The sequence below is a fragment of the Hibiscus syriacus genome, unplaced genomic scaffold (genome assembly GCF_006381635.1).
Source record: "Hibiscus syriacus cultivar Baekdansim isolate YM2019G1 unplaced genomic scaffold, ASM638163v2 tig00111013_pilon, whole genome shotgun sequence".
NCBI lineage: Eukaryota > Viridiplantae > Streptophyta > Magnoliopsida > Malvales > Malvaceae > Hibiscus > Hibiscus syriacus.
The window spans coordinates 297,712-314,562 of record NW_024062953.1 but is presented as its reverse complement, the minus strand read 5'-3'; the positions used below and the strand labels follow the sequence as shown (position 1 = coordinate 314,562).

At 35.4% G+C, this 16,851-nt stretch overlaps 1 protein-coding gene across 2 annotated transcripts; it reads left to right on the top strand.

Annotated features, from left to right (window-relative positions):
- Positions 1-14,837: 14,837 nt before the first annotated feature.
- On the top strand, positions 14,838-16,197 carry LOC120149902 (probable WRKY transcription factor 17). Of its 2 annotated transcripts, XM_039162608.1 has the most exons (4): positions 14,838-15,628; positions 15,731-15,856; positions 15,937-16,062; positions 16,093-16,126. In XM_039162608.1, exons 1-4 carry the CDS (start codon positions 14,937-14,939, stop codon positions 16,109-16,111), a joined length of 963 nt encoding a protein of 320 aa, XP_039018539.1. In that variant the 5' UTR covers positions 14,838-14,936; the 3' UTR covers positions 16,112-16,126. The 2 variants fall into 2 exon arrangements, with proteins under 2 accessions (XP_039018539.1, XP_039018538.1); XM_039162607.1 differs by having other exon boundaries at positions 15,937-16,197.
- Positions 16,198-16,851: the final 654 nt, after the last annotated feature.

Sequence of the window (16,851 nt, the reverse complement as noted above, 5' to 3'; positions counted from 1 at the left end):
GAAAATCGCAACGAGAGAATGAAAATCGCAACGCGAGATGAAAATCGCAACGACAAAATCGCAACGCGAAACTATAATCGCGTTGCGATTTTTGGTTTCGCGTTGCGATTCTCGTTGCGATTTTCATTTTGCGTTGCGATAGTCATTTTTCACGTTGCGATTTTAAGTTCCATTCTTCTTCTGCAAATTGAAACTTGAATGAATTGCATTACTTCAACCAATTGACAAAGACAAATACTAAGTTGACAGTGTTGCAAGTTTGAAACATATTTGCCTTTGTTATCTGATGCATTTTGTGAACTATGATAGAATAATGACTTGGGTGAATTCAATGCAAGTTTGAAACATATTTGTCTTTGTTTTCACTGTTTAAATATCATGTCTGTTTATTTACTGATATTTGTATTTAATTATTTAGCGGCCCGATAAGGTGGATGCTTTACGTCAGATTTTTCTTGCACTACAGAGTTCACGCATCAGATGGCGTGCACGTGCTATTAAGTCTCCGTACACCCCAATAGTGCGAAGACACCGTAAGAAGAAGCCCGACTCGCCTATCATCCCTCAAGAGTCCACTCCTATCGTTGAAGAGGCCCCTATCATTCCTCGAGAGTCCCCTCCCACCGTTCAAGAGGCCATTGTCATCGTTGAAGAGGTCCCTCCCACCATTCAAGAGCCCGATTCATATGGCGTCATATATGTAGGATTCTTGAGAAACCCTCTGACGTGCCGGACATGATGGATTCAAGTTGGCTCTCGTATGAGTTACCGGCCAGTACCATACCGGTATCTGAAGTGGAGAGGAGACAACTACCGGACACAATTCTGGATAACACCCTTTGGCCTAAGACCGCAGTTGATTTTTATCTACATGAGCAGAGCCAGGGGTGTTTCACTGACATATGCAAGCTCAACGATGATATCTATTTGTTGCTTGATCGGTCTTGGTGGGGCGTATTATTAGGGGTCGAAGACAATGGCTATTTCGATGGAGGGGTAAGTCTTATATTTTTCTTATATTTCAATTTGATTATTTTTTTTAAAATTTATGTAAGTTACTAATATATGTCTTTTTTTGTAAAACATCATATCGATGTGTGGGTGTCACGTCTTCTAATAATTAAGAAACTTAAGGAAAATAAAAGAAATACACGATATACAATTATGCCGACGTCTTTTAACGTCGTTCACTTGAAGAATCAACGAGATGAATCATTTGCGTTGGGCAATGGACAAGCTAAACTTTATCATGCATGGTGGAAGGTCGATAAGGTTAGTATTTATTTTATATTGAGTTTAAAGGTATTCATAAATAAGTGCGCAAATGAATGAATTATTACTTATGATTGCAGGTGTTTATCCCTGTTTTGGAACGTAAACATTGGCTTCTCGTCAAGCTTCAGCTCACATGCCTTAAGGCAATAGTATATGACAGCATGATAAATTACATATCATTGGCTGATTTAAGAGATATTATTAAGGGATGGAGCTCTCATTTGGCTAAATTCTTGGATGCGATAAATTATTGGACTCGTTCTGGAAACAAGAAGCCAAAGAAGCTCAATATTACAGTTAGCATAGACGAGACCACACCACAACAAACGAAAGGAACTAGAGGGGATTGTGGTCCTCTCGTATGCTTGGCGTTGGAGCGTTTGATCACTGGAAGTATAAAGTATCTACCTCCCACCGATAGAGATAGAGCTGCAGTAGGCGTGTGGTTTCGGCATTATATGGCTAGATCAATATATACGAGACGCTGTCTACCTGCATCCGCGTTATAAAAATGTCCATAAACAATTGGTAAGTTTATAGGCTTGTGGTTTAAAAATGTTTGGTTAAGTACCTAGAATTCAATAATTTGTTGTTTGTAGGTTTTAGATGTGTAGAAAGTGTTGTTTGAGCAAATGTTTGGTTTCTGCAGGTTAATCTCAGAAGTGAGCTGCGTGAAAATGATGTATGGCTGCAAAGGTTTATTCAATAGTAGATGAGGAAATAAGAATTATTGCTTATTTTTTGATTTTTTAATTGATTTGTAAAAGATGATTTGTAAAAGTTGATTTGTTTAATTGATGTGAACATAATTCTTATTTGTGTTTGTTTAATTGATTAAAATGTAATGGTTGATTTTGTTGATTTCAATCTGTATTATGTTGAAGGAAAAAATGACTATCGCAATGCGAAATGAAAATCGCAACGAGAGAATCGTAACGTGAAATGAAAATCGCAACGCGAAACTAAATTTGCGTTGCGATTTTCATTTCGCTTTGCGATTCCCTCGTTGCGATTTTCATTTCGCATTGTGATTCTCTCGTTGCGATTTTCATTTCGCATTGCGATAGTCATTTCCGCGTTGCGATAGACATTAAGATGATTGCGAACGTCATTTCCGTGTTGCGATAGTCAAATGAATGCCTCATAAGTGATAACAACTGAACAGATCATAGCAATTTTCAAACTCAAGTTACTAATACATGCCTAACAGAAAATGTTAAAAGTTCACACATAAAATCCACATAATACAACGTTTGCATTTAAAAATCACCTAAGTTAACAGTCCCAAAAGGTGAAGCCGGTTGTGATTGGGATTTTAAAGATGATTGCGATTTTGATTGCCTTTTGCTTGACACCATATGAGCTTTGGATTTTGATGAGGATCCATATTTTGGTAGAGGAAAAGATGATTGTGATGGCACTGATGATCCACATGTCAACCTTGTATGACCACTTTTCTTGCACCGACTACATGTCGATCTCTTATTCTCTTCACCCTTAGACGGTATACGATCGTGAATTTTTGGTCGGCCAGGTAGCCTTCTGTCCATGGCTGGTGGCAAAACTGTTTGTAAGTCATCTGGTATGTCCCACTCAGAAGGATGTGGAATAGGGTAGACAATCTCGCCATAAGTCTATCGATATACTTCTGTAGTATAGCAATCCATAGCGTATGCGCTTGAATCATCTTGATTTAGATGAAGAGAAACTTTTATAACATGGCCACACGAATAACCAGATGTTTGTCATTTCATACAAGTACACGTCTTTGCATTTAGATCGACAAGTCTATTTAAGTTATTATCCAGTACTTCAAACAAAGTGTTTGAACATGGTTCAACTCTCCATGACGTTGACTTCACAACACGTTTCGTTATCTTTTTTTCTGTCCATGGTGTAACACGATGTTCCAATGTTCCTGTAAATTTAAATAAATAATACTTAGTAAAATATATGATAAGTTGTGAATTTAAAGAAATAATACCTGCATGGTTTCTTTTCTTGTAGTACCACTGTTGAATAGAGGCTCGAAAAAACTCCATTAACATAGTAATGGGTAATTTCCGGGAATGACGACTTAGAGCGTTGATTGATTTGCACTTAGACGTCATGAAACCATATCTTGCCAAGTTGATGTACTCTTGACCACTTTCAAACCCGACATCTTCTAGTGTTTGAGCACACTGAGGCAAAACCGTCTAAACAGTTTATATGCTTATTAAAATCCACTTCCCGATAAGCTTTTACAGCATTCCAGTATGTCCATTGTGATTTTTATACCACATACCTTGATTTAGATTTCTATACAATGAACACCACAAAGTCCATGAAAGCATCTGGGAAACTCCTTCTAACAGCGTTGTCAATTGAGTTTGCCCTATCGGATATGATTTTCAGATTGCTAATAGGACCTATACAATCCCTAAGATGCCCCATAAACCATGTCCATGAATCAGAGGTTTCGATTTCCAACCCGTAAGCTATTGGCAGTATCCCATTGTTAGCATCCATGTCTACTGCTAATAAGTTTACTCCAAGGTATCGACCTTTAAATGTGCTCCGCCAACTATAATATTGGGCGCATGCAATTAATAACGAACGAATCTACAAAATCATAACAAGAATATAATCATTTAAATGTGAAATGCATGTAACTAACAAAAATGAGTCAAAAAATATATTGATTTACTAACGCAGCACCAATGGCGATAAACAGCAACTCAAAGCGTCCATCTTTATCTGTTTTGATATGAGTTACCGATCCAGGATTTTTCAGCTTTAAATTGTGACAATAAGCCGGCAGTTGGGCAACGATGCTTTGGCGACCCCCTCAACAATTCCAAGGCATAACATTTGGCTCTCCAAGCTTGAGAATATGAGACTATCTTGAACCGAGAATTCATGTCAGTCATAATTTCATGTTCCCGATATACCTACCATTCAAAACATTAACTCAGCCAAACCACCCAACACCTTTTTGTTTGCCTGTCTATGGTGAGGAAAACTTGGGTTCTTGAACTGTATGTTATCATAAAAGTCCTAACTTGAACATTTCGCAATCTTTTATCATCTTTGCAATCATACGCACATACAGTTTTGTCAATCATACACCTTGTTTCGAAACGATCTTTGCTTGATTTGTTAACTTTTAGTTGATAGCCATCTTCCAACATTTCGTATACAAAGCTATCTTCAAGTCTTCCTTTGTATCAAACAATCATCTTTCTTGATACGAATAATTTTGTGTGACAATCAACTGCTCTTTACCAACTCTTCTTCCAGTATATGAAGTAATTCTGGCATATTCCAGTTATATCCCGTGGCATTTCTTCGGGGACTTTCTTTGGGGATTATTCTTCTTCTTTTTTCTTCAGTTATATGAATTACAGAATGGATGTTCAACATGTTCATTTACAGTCGTAATTCCTCATTATCATCAACAACATCTTCCTCGGCAACGCTGTTTTCATCAAAATTCGGGTATTGACCAATATCAAAATCATTACACGCAGGGTCTTTCTTCTTCTGAAAATTTCAAATCTGAGTATTGACCAAGATCAAGTCCGGTATTGACCAAGATCAAATTTCGAATACTGACTAGTACTCATAATTTTTTTGTTGGCTCATCATCGTCTAACTGGTCAATACGAAAATCGGAATTTGGTGCTGAAAGTTATTGGGATTTGGATTAGGGAAAGGTTGTGGGTTTGAGATTGTGTTTGTATTGGAAATGTGGTGAAACATATTTGCTTGGTGATGAAATTGTGGTGGAACCATTAATTTTGAGCATCATAAACTGGGGTTGAAAACTTTGATTAACAAATAAACTTTACCATTTTTCTGATAAGATAGCCTAAATCCACTTAGGGGCTCTAAATTCAATTTATTTGCAACACGTAACATTAGAGTTTCATAAGTTAACTTTTTTAATGACAGTTTTAGTTGAAGATTCATGGGTAAAGGCATATATTGTAAAACACCATGAACATTCTCCCATGACCCTACAAACACAAATCTATCCAAACACGATCAACATTCGATGATTTCATTATAAATTCAATTTATTTGCAACACGTAACATTAGAGTTTCATAAGTTAACTTTTTTAATGACAGTTTTAGTTGAAGATTCATGGGTAAAGGCATATATTGTAAAACACCATGAACATTCTCCCATGACCCTACAAAACACAAATCTATCCAAACACGATCAACATTCGATGATTTCATTATTTTAAATTAATTTACTAAACAAACGAGCTACGGAACTAAAACATGTTGCCGGATGGGGGAAGGATGTCGTTGGATATAGGAACGGATGTCGCCGGAGAGAGTGATAGATGGAGATGAAATGAGTTGTGATTTAGGGATTTAGGTTATGAGTTGTTGCTGCTGCGTATTTATATACCCAAAACATTTGTGTTGCGAAATTAAAACCTGTTGCGAATTCAGAAATCGAGTTGCGAATTTGAAATTCAGTATTGCGATAGTCAGAATCTCGTTGCGATTTACTAAATCGCAATGCGATTACGTAAATCGAAGTGCGAATTAGGAAAATCGCAATGCGAATTAGTAAAATCGCAATGTGATTACGTAAATCGCAATTCGGTTACGTAAATCGCATTGCGATTACGTATTCGCATTGCGATTTTCCTAATTCGTATTACGATTTACGTAAACGCATTGCGATTTTCCTAATTCGTATTGCGATTTACGTAATCGCGTTGCGATTTTCGTATTCGCATTGCGAATTAGGAAAATCGCAACGCGAATTTGGGAAATCGCAATGCGATAGTCAGAATCGCGTTGCGAATCTGGAAACTGATTTGTGATACCGGAGATCGCGTTGCGAATTATCGATCGCATTGCGATTTAGTTGGTCATTTTGGCAAATCCAAAAAAAGTTGGTTAAAATCGTATATTATAAGGCATTTTTTTGTCACTGAGGTTATTTTCTCTTAATAATAAACTTATGAAAAAATAATAACAAGTTGATTATGCATGGGGTCGAGTATTTTGGTTATTTTCTCGGTATATCACCAGTGATCGGTATTATTATCGATCCAACACCGGTTAGATTATATTTCTCGATCTAACACCCTTAGCAGAAAAAGCGTGCCCCCTACACCGCGTTATATGCTGGTTTGGCGTCACGTGGGTATAGCGCGCCCCCTGCCCCGCGCGATATACGGTGATCTGGCGCCACGTGGGTATAGCGCGCCCCCTGATCCGCGCTATACACCACGTAGGGGTATAGCGCGGATCAGGGGGCGCGCTATACGCCGTACCAAAATTATATTTAACGCAGTCCCTGATCCGCACTATATATTTTATCACATATAGCGCGGTGCAGGTATCACGCCTTATATGCTTATAAAAATAATCCTCCGGCTCACATCTCTTCGCATCTCTCCTTTCTTATAAATTAATACAACAATTCCGTCAACAAGTAATAATTCTCGCAATCTTCTCAAATTTAATTTAGAAGTTCCTGCGATTTTTTGTTATAAGGTAATTTTGTTATAATTTTTTAATTATACTTATTGTTTATTATCATTATTGAAAAAATATTATACTAATTATTTCAATTAATTTTTATGTTTGTAAAATTGAAAAGCGGGAGCATACGTCGAAATAGTTTTGCAGTGCGATAATAATATAAAATTATATTTAAATTATTTACGTTGATGTGTAAAAATTTATTGTGTTTATTTTCGTTCATATATAATTAATCAGGTTTGTTTAAGTTTTTTTTGCAGATATAATATTGTCGCACTTTTAAACTTAAAGAATGGTGCGACTTTCAACTATTGTTTATTATGATGGTGAAATTCGAGAAGATGAAACCGGCGTTGTTTTCGTATCAAATGAGCGTGTTAAAATATCATTCAAGAGAAACATAACTCTTGAGGAGCTAATAACGAAGATTTCGAGGAAGATTTATATTGGAGGTGACCGAAGAATGTCGTTGTTGCAATACAGATTTCCAACATCATTGTTGTCATTAACTTATACAGCGTTCGAACTTTCGAACAATGATGATGTTCAAATGATGGTTGAAGCTCAAAGTAATTATTCAGACGCCATTGAGATGTATACATTTTTTTCTTGGTTGTGGGGTCAATCTTTACTCACACTGGGCTGGCTGAACAAGTTGATCAAGTTGATAGCCCACTACAATAATGTTATTTTAATGCCATAATGAGGAGACATTCATCCGCAACTCCTTACGATATGTATCGAGTGGGTCCACGAAATCCGTATGGCACACCGCGTCCAGTTCAGGGGAAATCTGTAAATTTCTTTTCTTTGACCATATGGAGATGCCATCGACGCAACCATCTGTGCAGTTTCCATTTGACACGATGGCTTCAAGCTCCAGGGGGAGGCATACACGTCAAGACTATAACCATTTTGTGGATCCCCGTATACCTACTATCTGAAGTTTTTAAGGTATACGAATTTGAGTTTCCCCCATAGGTAATGACAAAAACCCTGATGAGGTTCAAGATTGGCTTCCGATTATACCAAATCCGAGTTTATTGAGGGAGCGTGGTCGTCCAAAATCCAATCGAATTCATTGCGATATGGATATTCGAGAAAGATCTAGAAGACAAAGATGTGGCCATTGTAGAAACCCAGGACACACTAGAAAAACATGTCCACTTCTGTTGTCATCAAGTAACAATTGATGAGGAAATGATGTATATGTTTATCAAATAATAATTCTTGTATTTTAATTTGCATTTACTTCAAGTTAATATCATTCGATAATCGCTAATGAAGATTAAAAAAACGAACACTATTATTAAATTTTATCAAACTAATAACAATTTGATATTTAAATACAACAAACTTACAATAAGAATTAAATGGTAAATGATAACCAAATTACAATAACTAATATTAAATGGTAATAAACAAAATTAACTAAAATATATTAAAAAAAAGTTCAACAAATTTAACAAAATAGTAAGTATTAAATGAGAATAATAAAATTACAATTAAACAAAATAAAGTAAATACAAATATAATAAAAAAATCTATCGATGCCTGCGTCGCGAATGTGTTTCGCATGGCGGTGGCTGTCGGTCTCGAGGAGGATTTCTTCGTATCACTGGTTCTGATTCCTCGTTGTCATCATCGTCGTCACCATCGTCATCGTCGTCGTCGTCGTCCTGAGTAGGTACATCAGGTTGATGAGGAGCTGATGACGATGAAGCACCTCCATAGAATAAGGACCCTGGAGGTGTATGACTGATTATCCCACCGGCATGCGAAAACTGGGAAAACCCAAACATCGCTGAGTGTGAAAACTGTACAGGAGGTGTCTGTGCTGCGGCCATGAGTGATGAAGATGAACCCGCTAAATATCCGGCATATGAACCTCAAGTCGGATCTACAAACATAGACCCATAATAGCCTCCAGGAGGGGTCATCTATGACGGTGGCGGTGGTAGGGTCATAAAATCAGGTGAAGGCGGCGGCATCTGGTAATGAAAAGACGATGGCGGCATCATATATGGCTGTGACATCATATATGACTGCAGTGGCTGCTGGGAAGGTCCTGTTGGTGCAGCTGAGGATGAATCGGAAGCAACTGCTCTCCGTCCACAAGTCGGGGGACGATGATACTGTGTCGGTGACCGTCTCTGTCGACGTCATGGAAAGGTCTGCCCTCGTGCATCCTCGGGTAGTATAAACGGTTTCCCGTTACTGTTGAACCACTCATAATAATCCTCAGCATACATCAAGAGGTCATCAAAAATGGGCTCTCTACGGGGAAGACGCCGATATCGATCATCCCACAACACGACCCACTCATGATGCCTCACCAGCCAATCTGTATCTGTCTTGCCGCGTCTATCTATGCTATGCAACTCGTCCATATTGCGAGGTGCTTCCGGAATTAGTTGAAAACAACCAAACTGCCGGAGCACGCGATCAATGGAGTGCCACTCGATGATCGCATAACAGATCAGATGGACCATCGCCATCCAAACATCTGATGGACCCCTCAACTCAGGTGTGATCACCTCCGTCAAATCATCAGTAGAATATGGCACCCATTCAAACTAAAACAAATAATATAAAATTTTTATCAAAATAATAATCTAATTATATAACTATAATCTAAAATCAATTTTTAAACATTAAATACATGTGTGCCAGCCTTCTGATCGATTAGCACCCTAATTTTTTCTAAATCAGGTAGCTCCTGATGATTTTTCCTATCAGTATACCACCTATTCAAGGAAAAAATTTGTTATACGCTGTATAAAATTATTAATATACAAAATCAGTTTTATAATTACCTGAGAAGTAGTGGAAATACGAATGGGTTCTTCACAACAGGACATAAAAAGGGCAATCGATACCATACCCAAGACTGCAGCAGCAAGAGACATCCGCCGATAGCATTACGTCTATAGTCAGTAGCTTCACACATCTCCCTGTACAGTAAAGCCAAAACTACCGAGCCCCAACTGAATGATCCGGCGAGATGAAAGTTGCTAAGATGTCGCAACCACATGCAGTGAACTAGGTTGCGCGATTTGTCTGGCATCAACAACCATCCTATCAACTGCAGTATGCATGCTCGTGCATACATCTTAACCTCATCCTCAGAGGCGTCTGCGCTCAACTCCCGAAAATTGGCATCTAACCAATTTAACGGTATCCTACCTCCGATAAAATTTTCCGGGACACGTCCTAGACTATCCCGACACAAAATAGTCCAAGAACCGGAAGCTATCCCCGATATCATATCTCCATCCACCGGAAGCCTCAGGTGTATAGAAACATCCTCAAGCGTGATCGTGCACTCTCCGCACGGAAGATGAAATGTGTGGGTCTCCGGCCTCCACCGCTCTACTAAGGCAGAAATCAGGTCTGTCTCTATCTTATAGTGACCCTGATATCTACCTATGTAACCGAATCCAACCTCTACTAAATACGGCAAGACACGGCTGGGTATCACTAACTTAAGATTCCTAATAAAATGATCTAATACACGGTCCTTCTCCTAAAAATAAATAATTACAAAAATTAATTCTTAATCTAATAATCATGCATTACATGAATCAACTAATTATTACTAATAATTTAAATTAAATTAAAACGTTAAAATGTTATCGTATCAGCAAAGTGTCGAGATATTTAATTCTTAATCTAATAATCATGCATTAAATAAATCAACTAAATATTACTAATAATTTAAATTAAATTAAAACGTTAAAATGTTATCGTATCAGCAAAGTGTAGAGATATATGATTTCCATCCGAGCGAAGTAGACTACATTCCATTATATATTTGCAAAAGAATTATATTAGTAAAATATTAAATAAAGTAAAAACATAATAGTAAAAATTTTATAAAATATACCTTAAAATGAGAGTATTTGAAAGAAATTTAGAGAATTTGAGAGAATTTGGTGTGATAAAAGTGATTGAGGATGGGGGTATTTATAGGGAGGATGGGGACGTGAAGGGTTGGTAATTAGGGGTATAGCGCGCCCCCTGCACCGCGCTATACCCCACGTGTCATATATCCAGGTATAGCGCGAGACAGGGCGCGCGCTATACCCACGTGGCGCCAAATCAACATATAGCGCGGTGCAGGGGGCGCGCTTTTCTGTTAAGGGTGTTAGATCGGGAAATATAGTCTGACCAGTGTTAGATCGGTAATAATACCGATCACCGGTGATATACCGGGAAAATAGCCGAGTATTTTATCAGTCGAATAAAATAATTGAATTAATTGATTATAAAAATATAAATTTGTTATCAAATTTTATTTAAAATAATTAAATATATTTATTTAAATTTAAATTTATTTTTATTATACATAATAATATTATAATATTTAATAGTTATAATTTAAACGATTATCTCTAATTATATATGATATATATTTATATTCATATTTTCTCACATGTATAACTTAGATTTATGATTTTTTAATTAATAATAATAGTTAGTTTACTTTAAAAGAAGAAACTGTCTTAAATTAAAATAAGTGACCAAAGCTATATCCCAAAGCTAGGATATACCAATCACAAAACTAAATAAATGACATCTAGATTTGGATAATCAACATCAAATCCGAGAAAAAAAATATGTTATGTAAGAGCAATATCATCTATAATATTCATACAAAAAGAGAAAAACTAATTTAAAAAATAACATTACTGGGATTATTGAAGAAGAAGAGGAGGAAAAAGAAAAAAACAACGAATGACGGCCAATCCAAGGCTAATGTCATCGTCAGCATTGAAGAAATAAAAAAAATAGATGAAGAGTGGTAAAAGAAAAAAAATGAGCGACTAGAATTTTTATAATATTATTTAATAAATTAAATATTATCCAAAATTATATAATATATTCATAATGGTGTTTTTAAAAGTAATATTTTGAAGACAAATTATTGATGAGATTATAAGAGACTCGAGAAATTGATTAGAATAACGAATTTTTAAAGAATTATAGTCAAACAACCTAACTGAATAAAATACAAAGTGGGTAAATTAAAGTAAAAATAAAGTAACTTTCGTTGTTAAAAAAAGAAACTAGAGTTAAATAAATATTCTATAATGATATAAGAGCATAATTCAACTTTGGTAAAAATAAACTTAAAACGAATTGTGTTGTCAAAAGAGGGAAATTAAAGCTACATATGTAAAATTTGTTGAGTATCGTGTGATTCAAATATAATCAAAATAAATTTAAAAAATTCAAAAAAATAAAATTATTAAGAACCAAATCACAAATCAATTAAATTATTTAACTAAAGACTAAAATAATATCATTTTAGTTTTTAATCAGTTATTTATAATTTAAATAATTTATAGTTTTATTAATTCTTAAATTTAAAACACTAATTATATAAATATATTTATAGTTTCATTCATTCATTATTTTTTTTATTATCTTATATTTTTTTGCTTATTTTTTTAACTCTTAATAACTTCGTTTTATGACATGATTTTATATACATTCATGATACGTTTTTTTTTTTGACATATTTTCGATCATTTGGTCGTTATTTTAGTTTATCTTTTTTCTCAAGGTTAGATTTGACATCGCCACAACTGATCAGATAACGTTTTTTTATGATGCTAATATTCTGTTCTTTGAACCCTCTGATTAGATTTAAATATATGATTTGTGTTAGTATATAATTTTTTATTCTGATTTACGATTTGTCTGTGGTATTTTAATAATTTTATATTTTTTGTGATACGTTTACCGATGTGGTCATATATGTTTATATCTATTTTTTATTTGAGTTTATTTGGTTAAGTTTTTCAACCTTTTTTCTCGAATATAATAATTATGTGATCTTAACTGACTAATTTATTGGGTTAATAATTATAAAAAGGGTTAATGCCCATATAAGTGCCCAAAATTTACCTTTTGTGTCAAATAAACGCTTATATTTTTTTGGGACATCTAGGTGTTTAATATTAATAACGTTAGCATTATATGTGCTCGGAACGTAACGACCGTTAAATAAAAATCATTATTCATTTATTTACTGAAATGTGTCACTGATTATTTTTTTATTTTCTATAAATTTCAAATATTTTAAAATAAAAATAAATAAAACATTAATAATAATATTTTAATCACACTAATTTAACCTAAAAGTAAAAATCAAATTTTTATCACGATCCATCCTCCCCCGTTCTCTTCCTCACTCACCCCGATCAAACTCTCCTCCTTCACCAATCTCTTATGAAACTCTTCTCCTCCCATTTTACTCTCATCCTCGTCTGTTTTTCCTGAATCGCTTCTCCTATCTGTTTTTCCTTAATAAAAAAAACCACTTTCCAAATTGAACTATAAAACTAGAAACAAGTAAAATTCAAGTGAGATTGAAATTACAAGGAAAAAAGACAATAAATATTGGCAATCCCAAACCCTGTAAACCGAACCCAGTATCCAATTGACATATAAGCTAAAACCAAAGTCTGAAAACCTTTAAAAATAAAAAACCCACATTCCGAATTGAACTATAAAGCAAGAAAAAAAAACATAAAAGAAACTACAACCTGAGAACCCAAAAAGGTAGTCCTTTGACGAAGAAGCATGTTTGTGGTGTCAAGCTCTTCAAATCTAGGTAGCCAAGATGGAGCTGAAGTGAAATGGGAGGAAATGAAGATAATGATAGTAAAATGGGAGGAGAAGAGAATGAGAGTGCAACGGGAGTAGAAGAGCTTTAGCAGGGTGGGGGAGGAAGACACGGGGGAGGATGAATCATGGTAAAATTTTTATTTTTATTTTTACTTTCAGCTTAAATTAGTAAGATTAAAATATTATTATTAATGTTTTATTTATTTTAATTTTAATATATTTGAAATTTATAGAAAATGAAAAAAAAAATAGGGACACATATCAACAAATAAATGGATAACGATTTTTATTTAATGACCGTTATGTTTTTAGCACTTAAAATATTAACGTTAAGCATCCGAACATAAAAAATAATGTAGGCACTTATTAACACAAATGATAAACTTTGGGCACTTGTTTAGACATTAAATCTTATAAAAAATATCATTTTTATGTGTTTAATTTATAATCATAGTTATAAATTTTCATTATAATTTAAATACTTTTATATTTTTAACAAAATTAAATTCTATCTCAAGAATAAAAAATTACTAATTTACCACCTTCATAAAATTTGACGAGTCATTAAAAAAATGCCGCGTTTTAGGATTCAATGGCTGTCGCACGTGGAGGTTCTAGAAAAATTAAAAGTCCTACTCTTTCATGTGTCAAACAACCGTTAGATTAGCGAGGGGTAATCGGACAGTTTAAGATAGAATTTTGGCATTAATCGGTTCTATAGAAAAAAAAGTTTAACATAAAAATATGTGTTTAAATTCTATATATTTTTATTTAAATATTTATTTTTAATTAATTTAGGTATCTAATGTTTTTAATATTATTATTTAGGTGATTATACAGTAATGAATGTTAAAAAAATTCGTTAAAAATTATAGTATATAATTTATTGATCGATTAATTTAAAATATATATCATAAAATTTATTATAGAGATAATTTTTTATATTATATTCACATGTCTAATCTTATTAAAAATCTAATTCATCACTATAATAGTTATAATGATATTAATTATCGAAATTAATTTAAAAGTGAAATTGAGTTTGAGTTGAAGATTTACCGTGTGCCAAAAAAACAAGAGTTATAATTAGGCAAGTGAAAGGGTCCAGTACAATATAAAAACCAACATAAATCCAAACGTAAGTTTGAACCGCCACTATGTTACTTTGACTTTGAGATTTTAACAGCGAATTGTTTGCTTTTATTAAAAGTCTAGTCAACGTTGTTGATCGGTTTTGTTCAAATCTTACCTATTATTCTCTATCTGCGCTGGCTCCCACTACCCACCGCACCCATTTCTTTATTCAACCATTGACATTTTCAAATCAATCTCAGCCCTCAGATTTACACATTTTTACCCGGTCACCTGGTCATCCTTAAGCCGGCCCTAGCCCTTATATCAACCTCGCCTCCCCTTGTTCGCCATCTTCCCTTCACCTTTCAACTCTTCTCTTTCTCCCAGGCTTCAACGACTTGTTGACCTCTCCACTGCTTCACGTTTCTTCGCTTTTCGTATTTCTTCGGTGAAAATGGCGGTGGATCTGATGAGTTTCCATAATATGGATTATCATACGGCCATACAAGAGGCTGCATCGCAAGGCATGAAGAGCATGGAGCACCTCATCACCCTCCTTTCTCAACAGTCGAACCTCACCGACTGCGGCGACGTTGCCGACCTCGCCGTCTCTAAGTTCAAAAAGGTCATCTCACTAATAAACAGAACCGGTCACGCCCGGTTCAGACGTGGACCGATACAGTCCTCCTCGTTTTCCTCCCCGTCCTCATCCTCTGCTTCTCTAACTGATACTAATTCCCACAAGGTTCTGTCTCAAACTCCGGCGGCCGTAAAACCGGCGCCGGTCGAAGCTCCAAGTGTGACTCCTGCTAGTTTCGTTCCGTCGCATCCACAGAGTTTGACTCTCGACTTTACAAAACCTAATTTCTTTAGCTCCAACTCTGAAAGTGCAGAGTTGGAGTTGGAGTTTACAAAGGAAAGCTTCAGCGTGTCCTCCAACTCTTTGTTTATGTCTTCTTCCATTACCGGGGACGGCAGCGTTTCAAAAGGTAAGCAAGGTTCATCTCTATTCTTGACCCCGGCGCCGGCCGTTTCTGCTGGAAAACCACCTCTATCATCTGTACCGTTCAAGAAGAGGTGTCGCGAACACGAGCACTCCGAGAACCTCTCCGACAGGGGAAAGTGCCACTGCTGCTCAAAGAGGAGGTAATAAGACGAATGCCTTTTTTTCTTTTAAAAAAGAAGAAGATTAGAGTTGTATGAATTGGCCGAGTCAAGATTAAGTTTGTATTTGGTTTGATATTTCAGGAAGCACAGGGTGAAAAATGTAATTAGAGTTCCAGCGATCAGTTCCAAGATCGCCGATATTCCAGCAGACGAGTATTCTTGGAGGAAGTACGGGCAAAAGCCGATAAAGGGGTCACCATACCCACGGTAACTACTGTTTTCAGTCTTTTTTACCACTAAATAATAGATTGTCGTATGAGTTGTGATTTGATTTTTGGGTTGTACAGGGGATATTACAAGTGCAGTACAGTGAGAGGGTGCCCCGCGAGGAAACACGTGGAGCGAGCCACGGATGATCCGTCGATGTTGATTGTAACTTACGAAGGGGAGCACCGCCACTCTGAATCCACGGCGCAGGAGAACATGGCTCCTGGTGCGGGACTGGTATTCAAGTCAACTTGATAACCAAATATAATAATTTTCTAGAAAAGAAGGAAGACGTAGACTTTTTGGAGTAGCTGAGATGAGGGGTGGATGTAAATTTACTTGGAATCCGTCCTTGAAAGTAAAGTTAAAATTAAATGATTTGTTTATTAATTATGGTTGTTGGGTGATGATAGTTATATCATATAAATATATGATTTTGAACGTAGGAGCGGTGGGTTATTAAAGTAGCAATGTATGTCAATTCAGCTGCTCCTTCAAATTGGTGAAGCATTGAAATGGAATTAGTCAACAGCTGTATTTAGAACATATATTAATCTTTCTAGTAATATTGAAATCAGAAATTATTAATTAAATTTTAAATGATCTATAAATGCATATGAATGTGTCGTAATCGTCTTTCGATTAGGTCTTGAAATTGGATTTCGACTTGAAAAATATGGATTGGAGTCATCATTGATCATTTTAAAACGAATTTAAGTGGGTCAGACACCATCTTACTTGATCTGTGTTTTTACCATAAATGTGTGGGATTCGGGAGTCGGTTACGGTCAAGGAAGGATTAACACTCTTGAACCGTCCTTTCGGTACTAATTAATTTGTCGGTTGTCTTAGTTGTAAAAATTCGAAATTTAAATTAAAATTTAACAGATCCGATTCAAATTACTTACAATTATAAATTTGAATACTCTTAAAAGATAAAAACGTTTGACTCGTAGCGGAGTATAAAATTGAATTAGGATAGCAAGTGTGCAAAC

Coding starts and splice junctions, on each gene's coding strand:
- LOC120149902 (XM_039162607.1), top strand. CDS start 14,937: ATGGCGGTGGATCTGATGAGTTTCCATAATATGGATTATCATACGGCC. Junction 15,629..15,730: donor CACTGCTGCTCAAAGAGGAG/GTAATAAGACGA, acceptor TTGATATTTCAG/GAAGCACAGGGTGAAAAATG. Junction 15,857..15,936: donor AAGGGGTCACCATACCCACG/GTAACTACTGTT, acceptor TGGGTTGTACAG/GGGATATTACAAGTGCAGTA.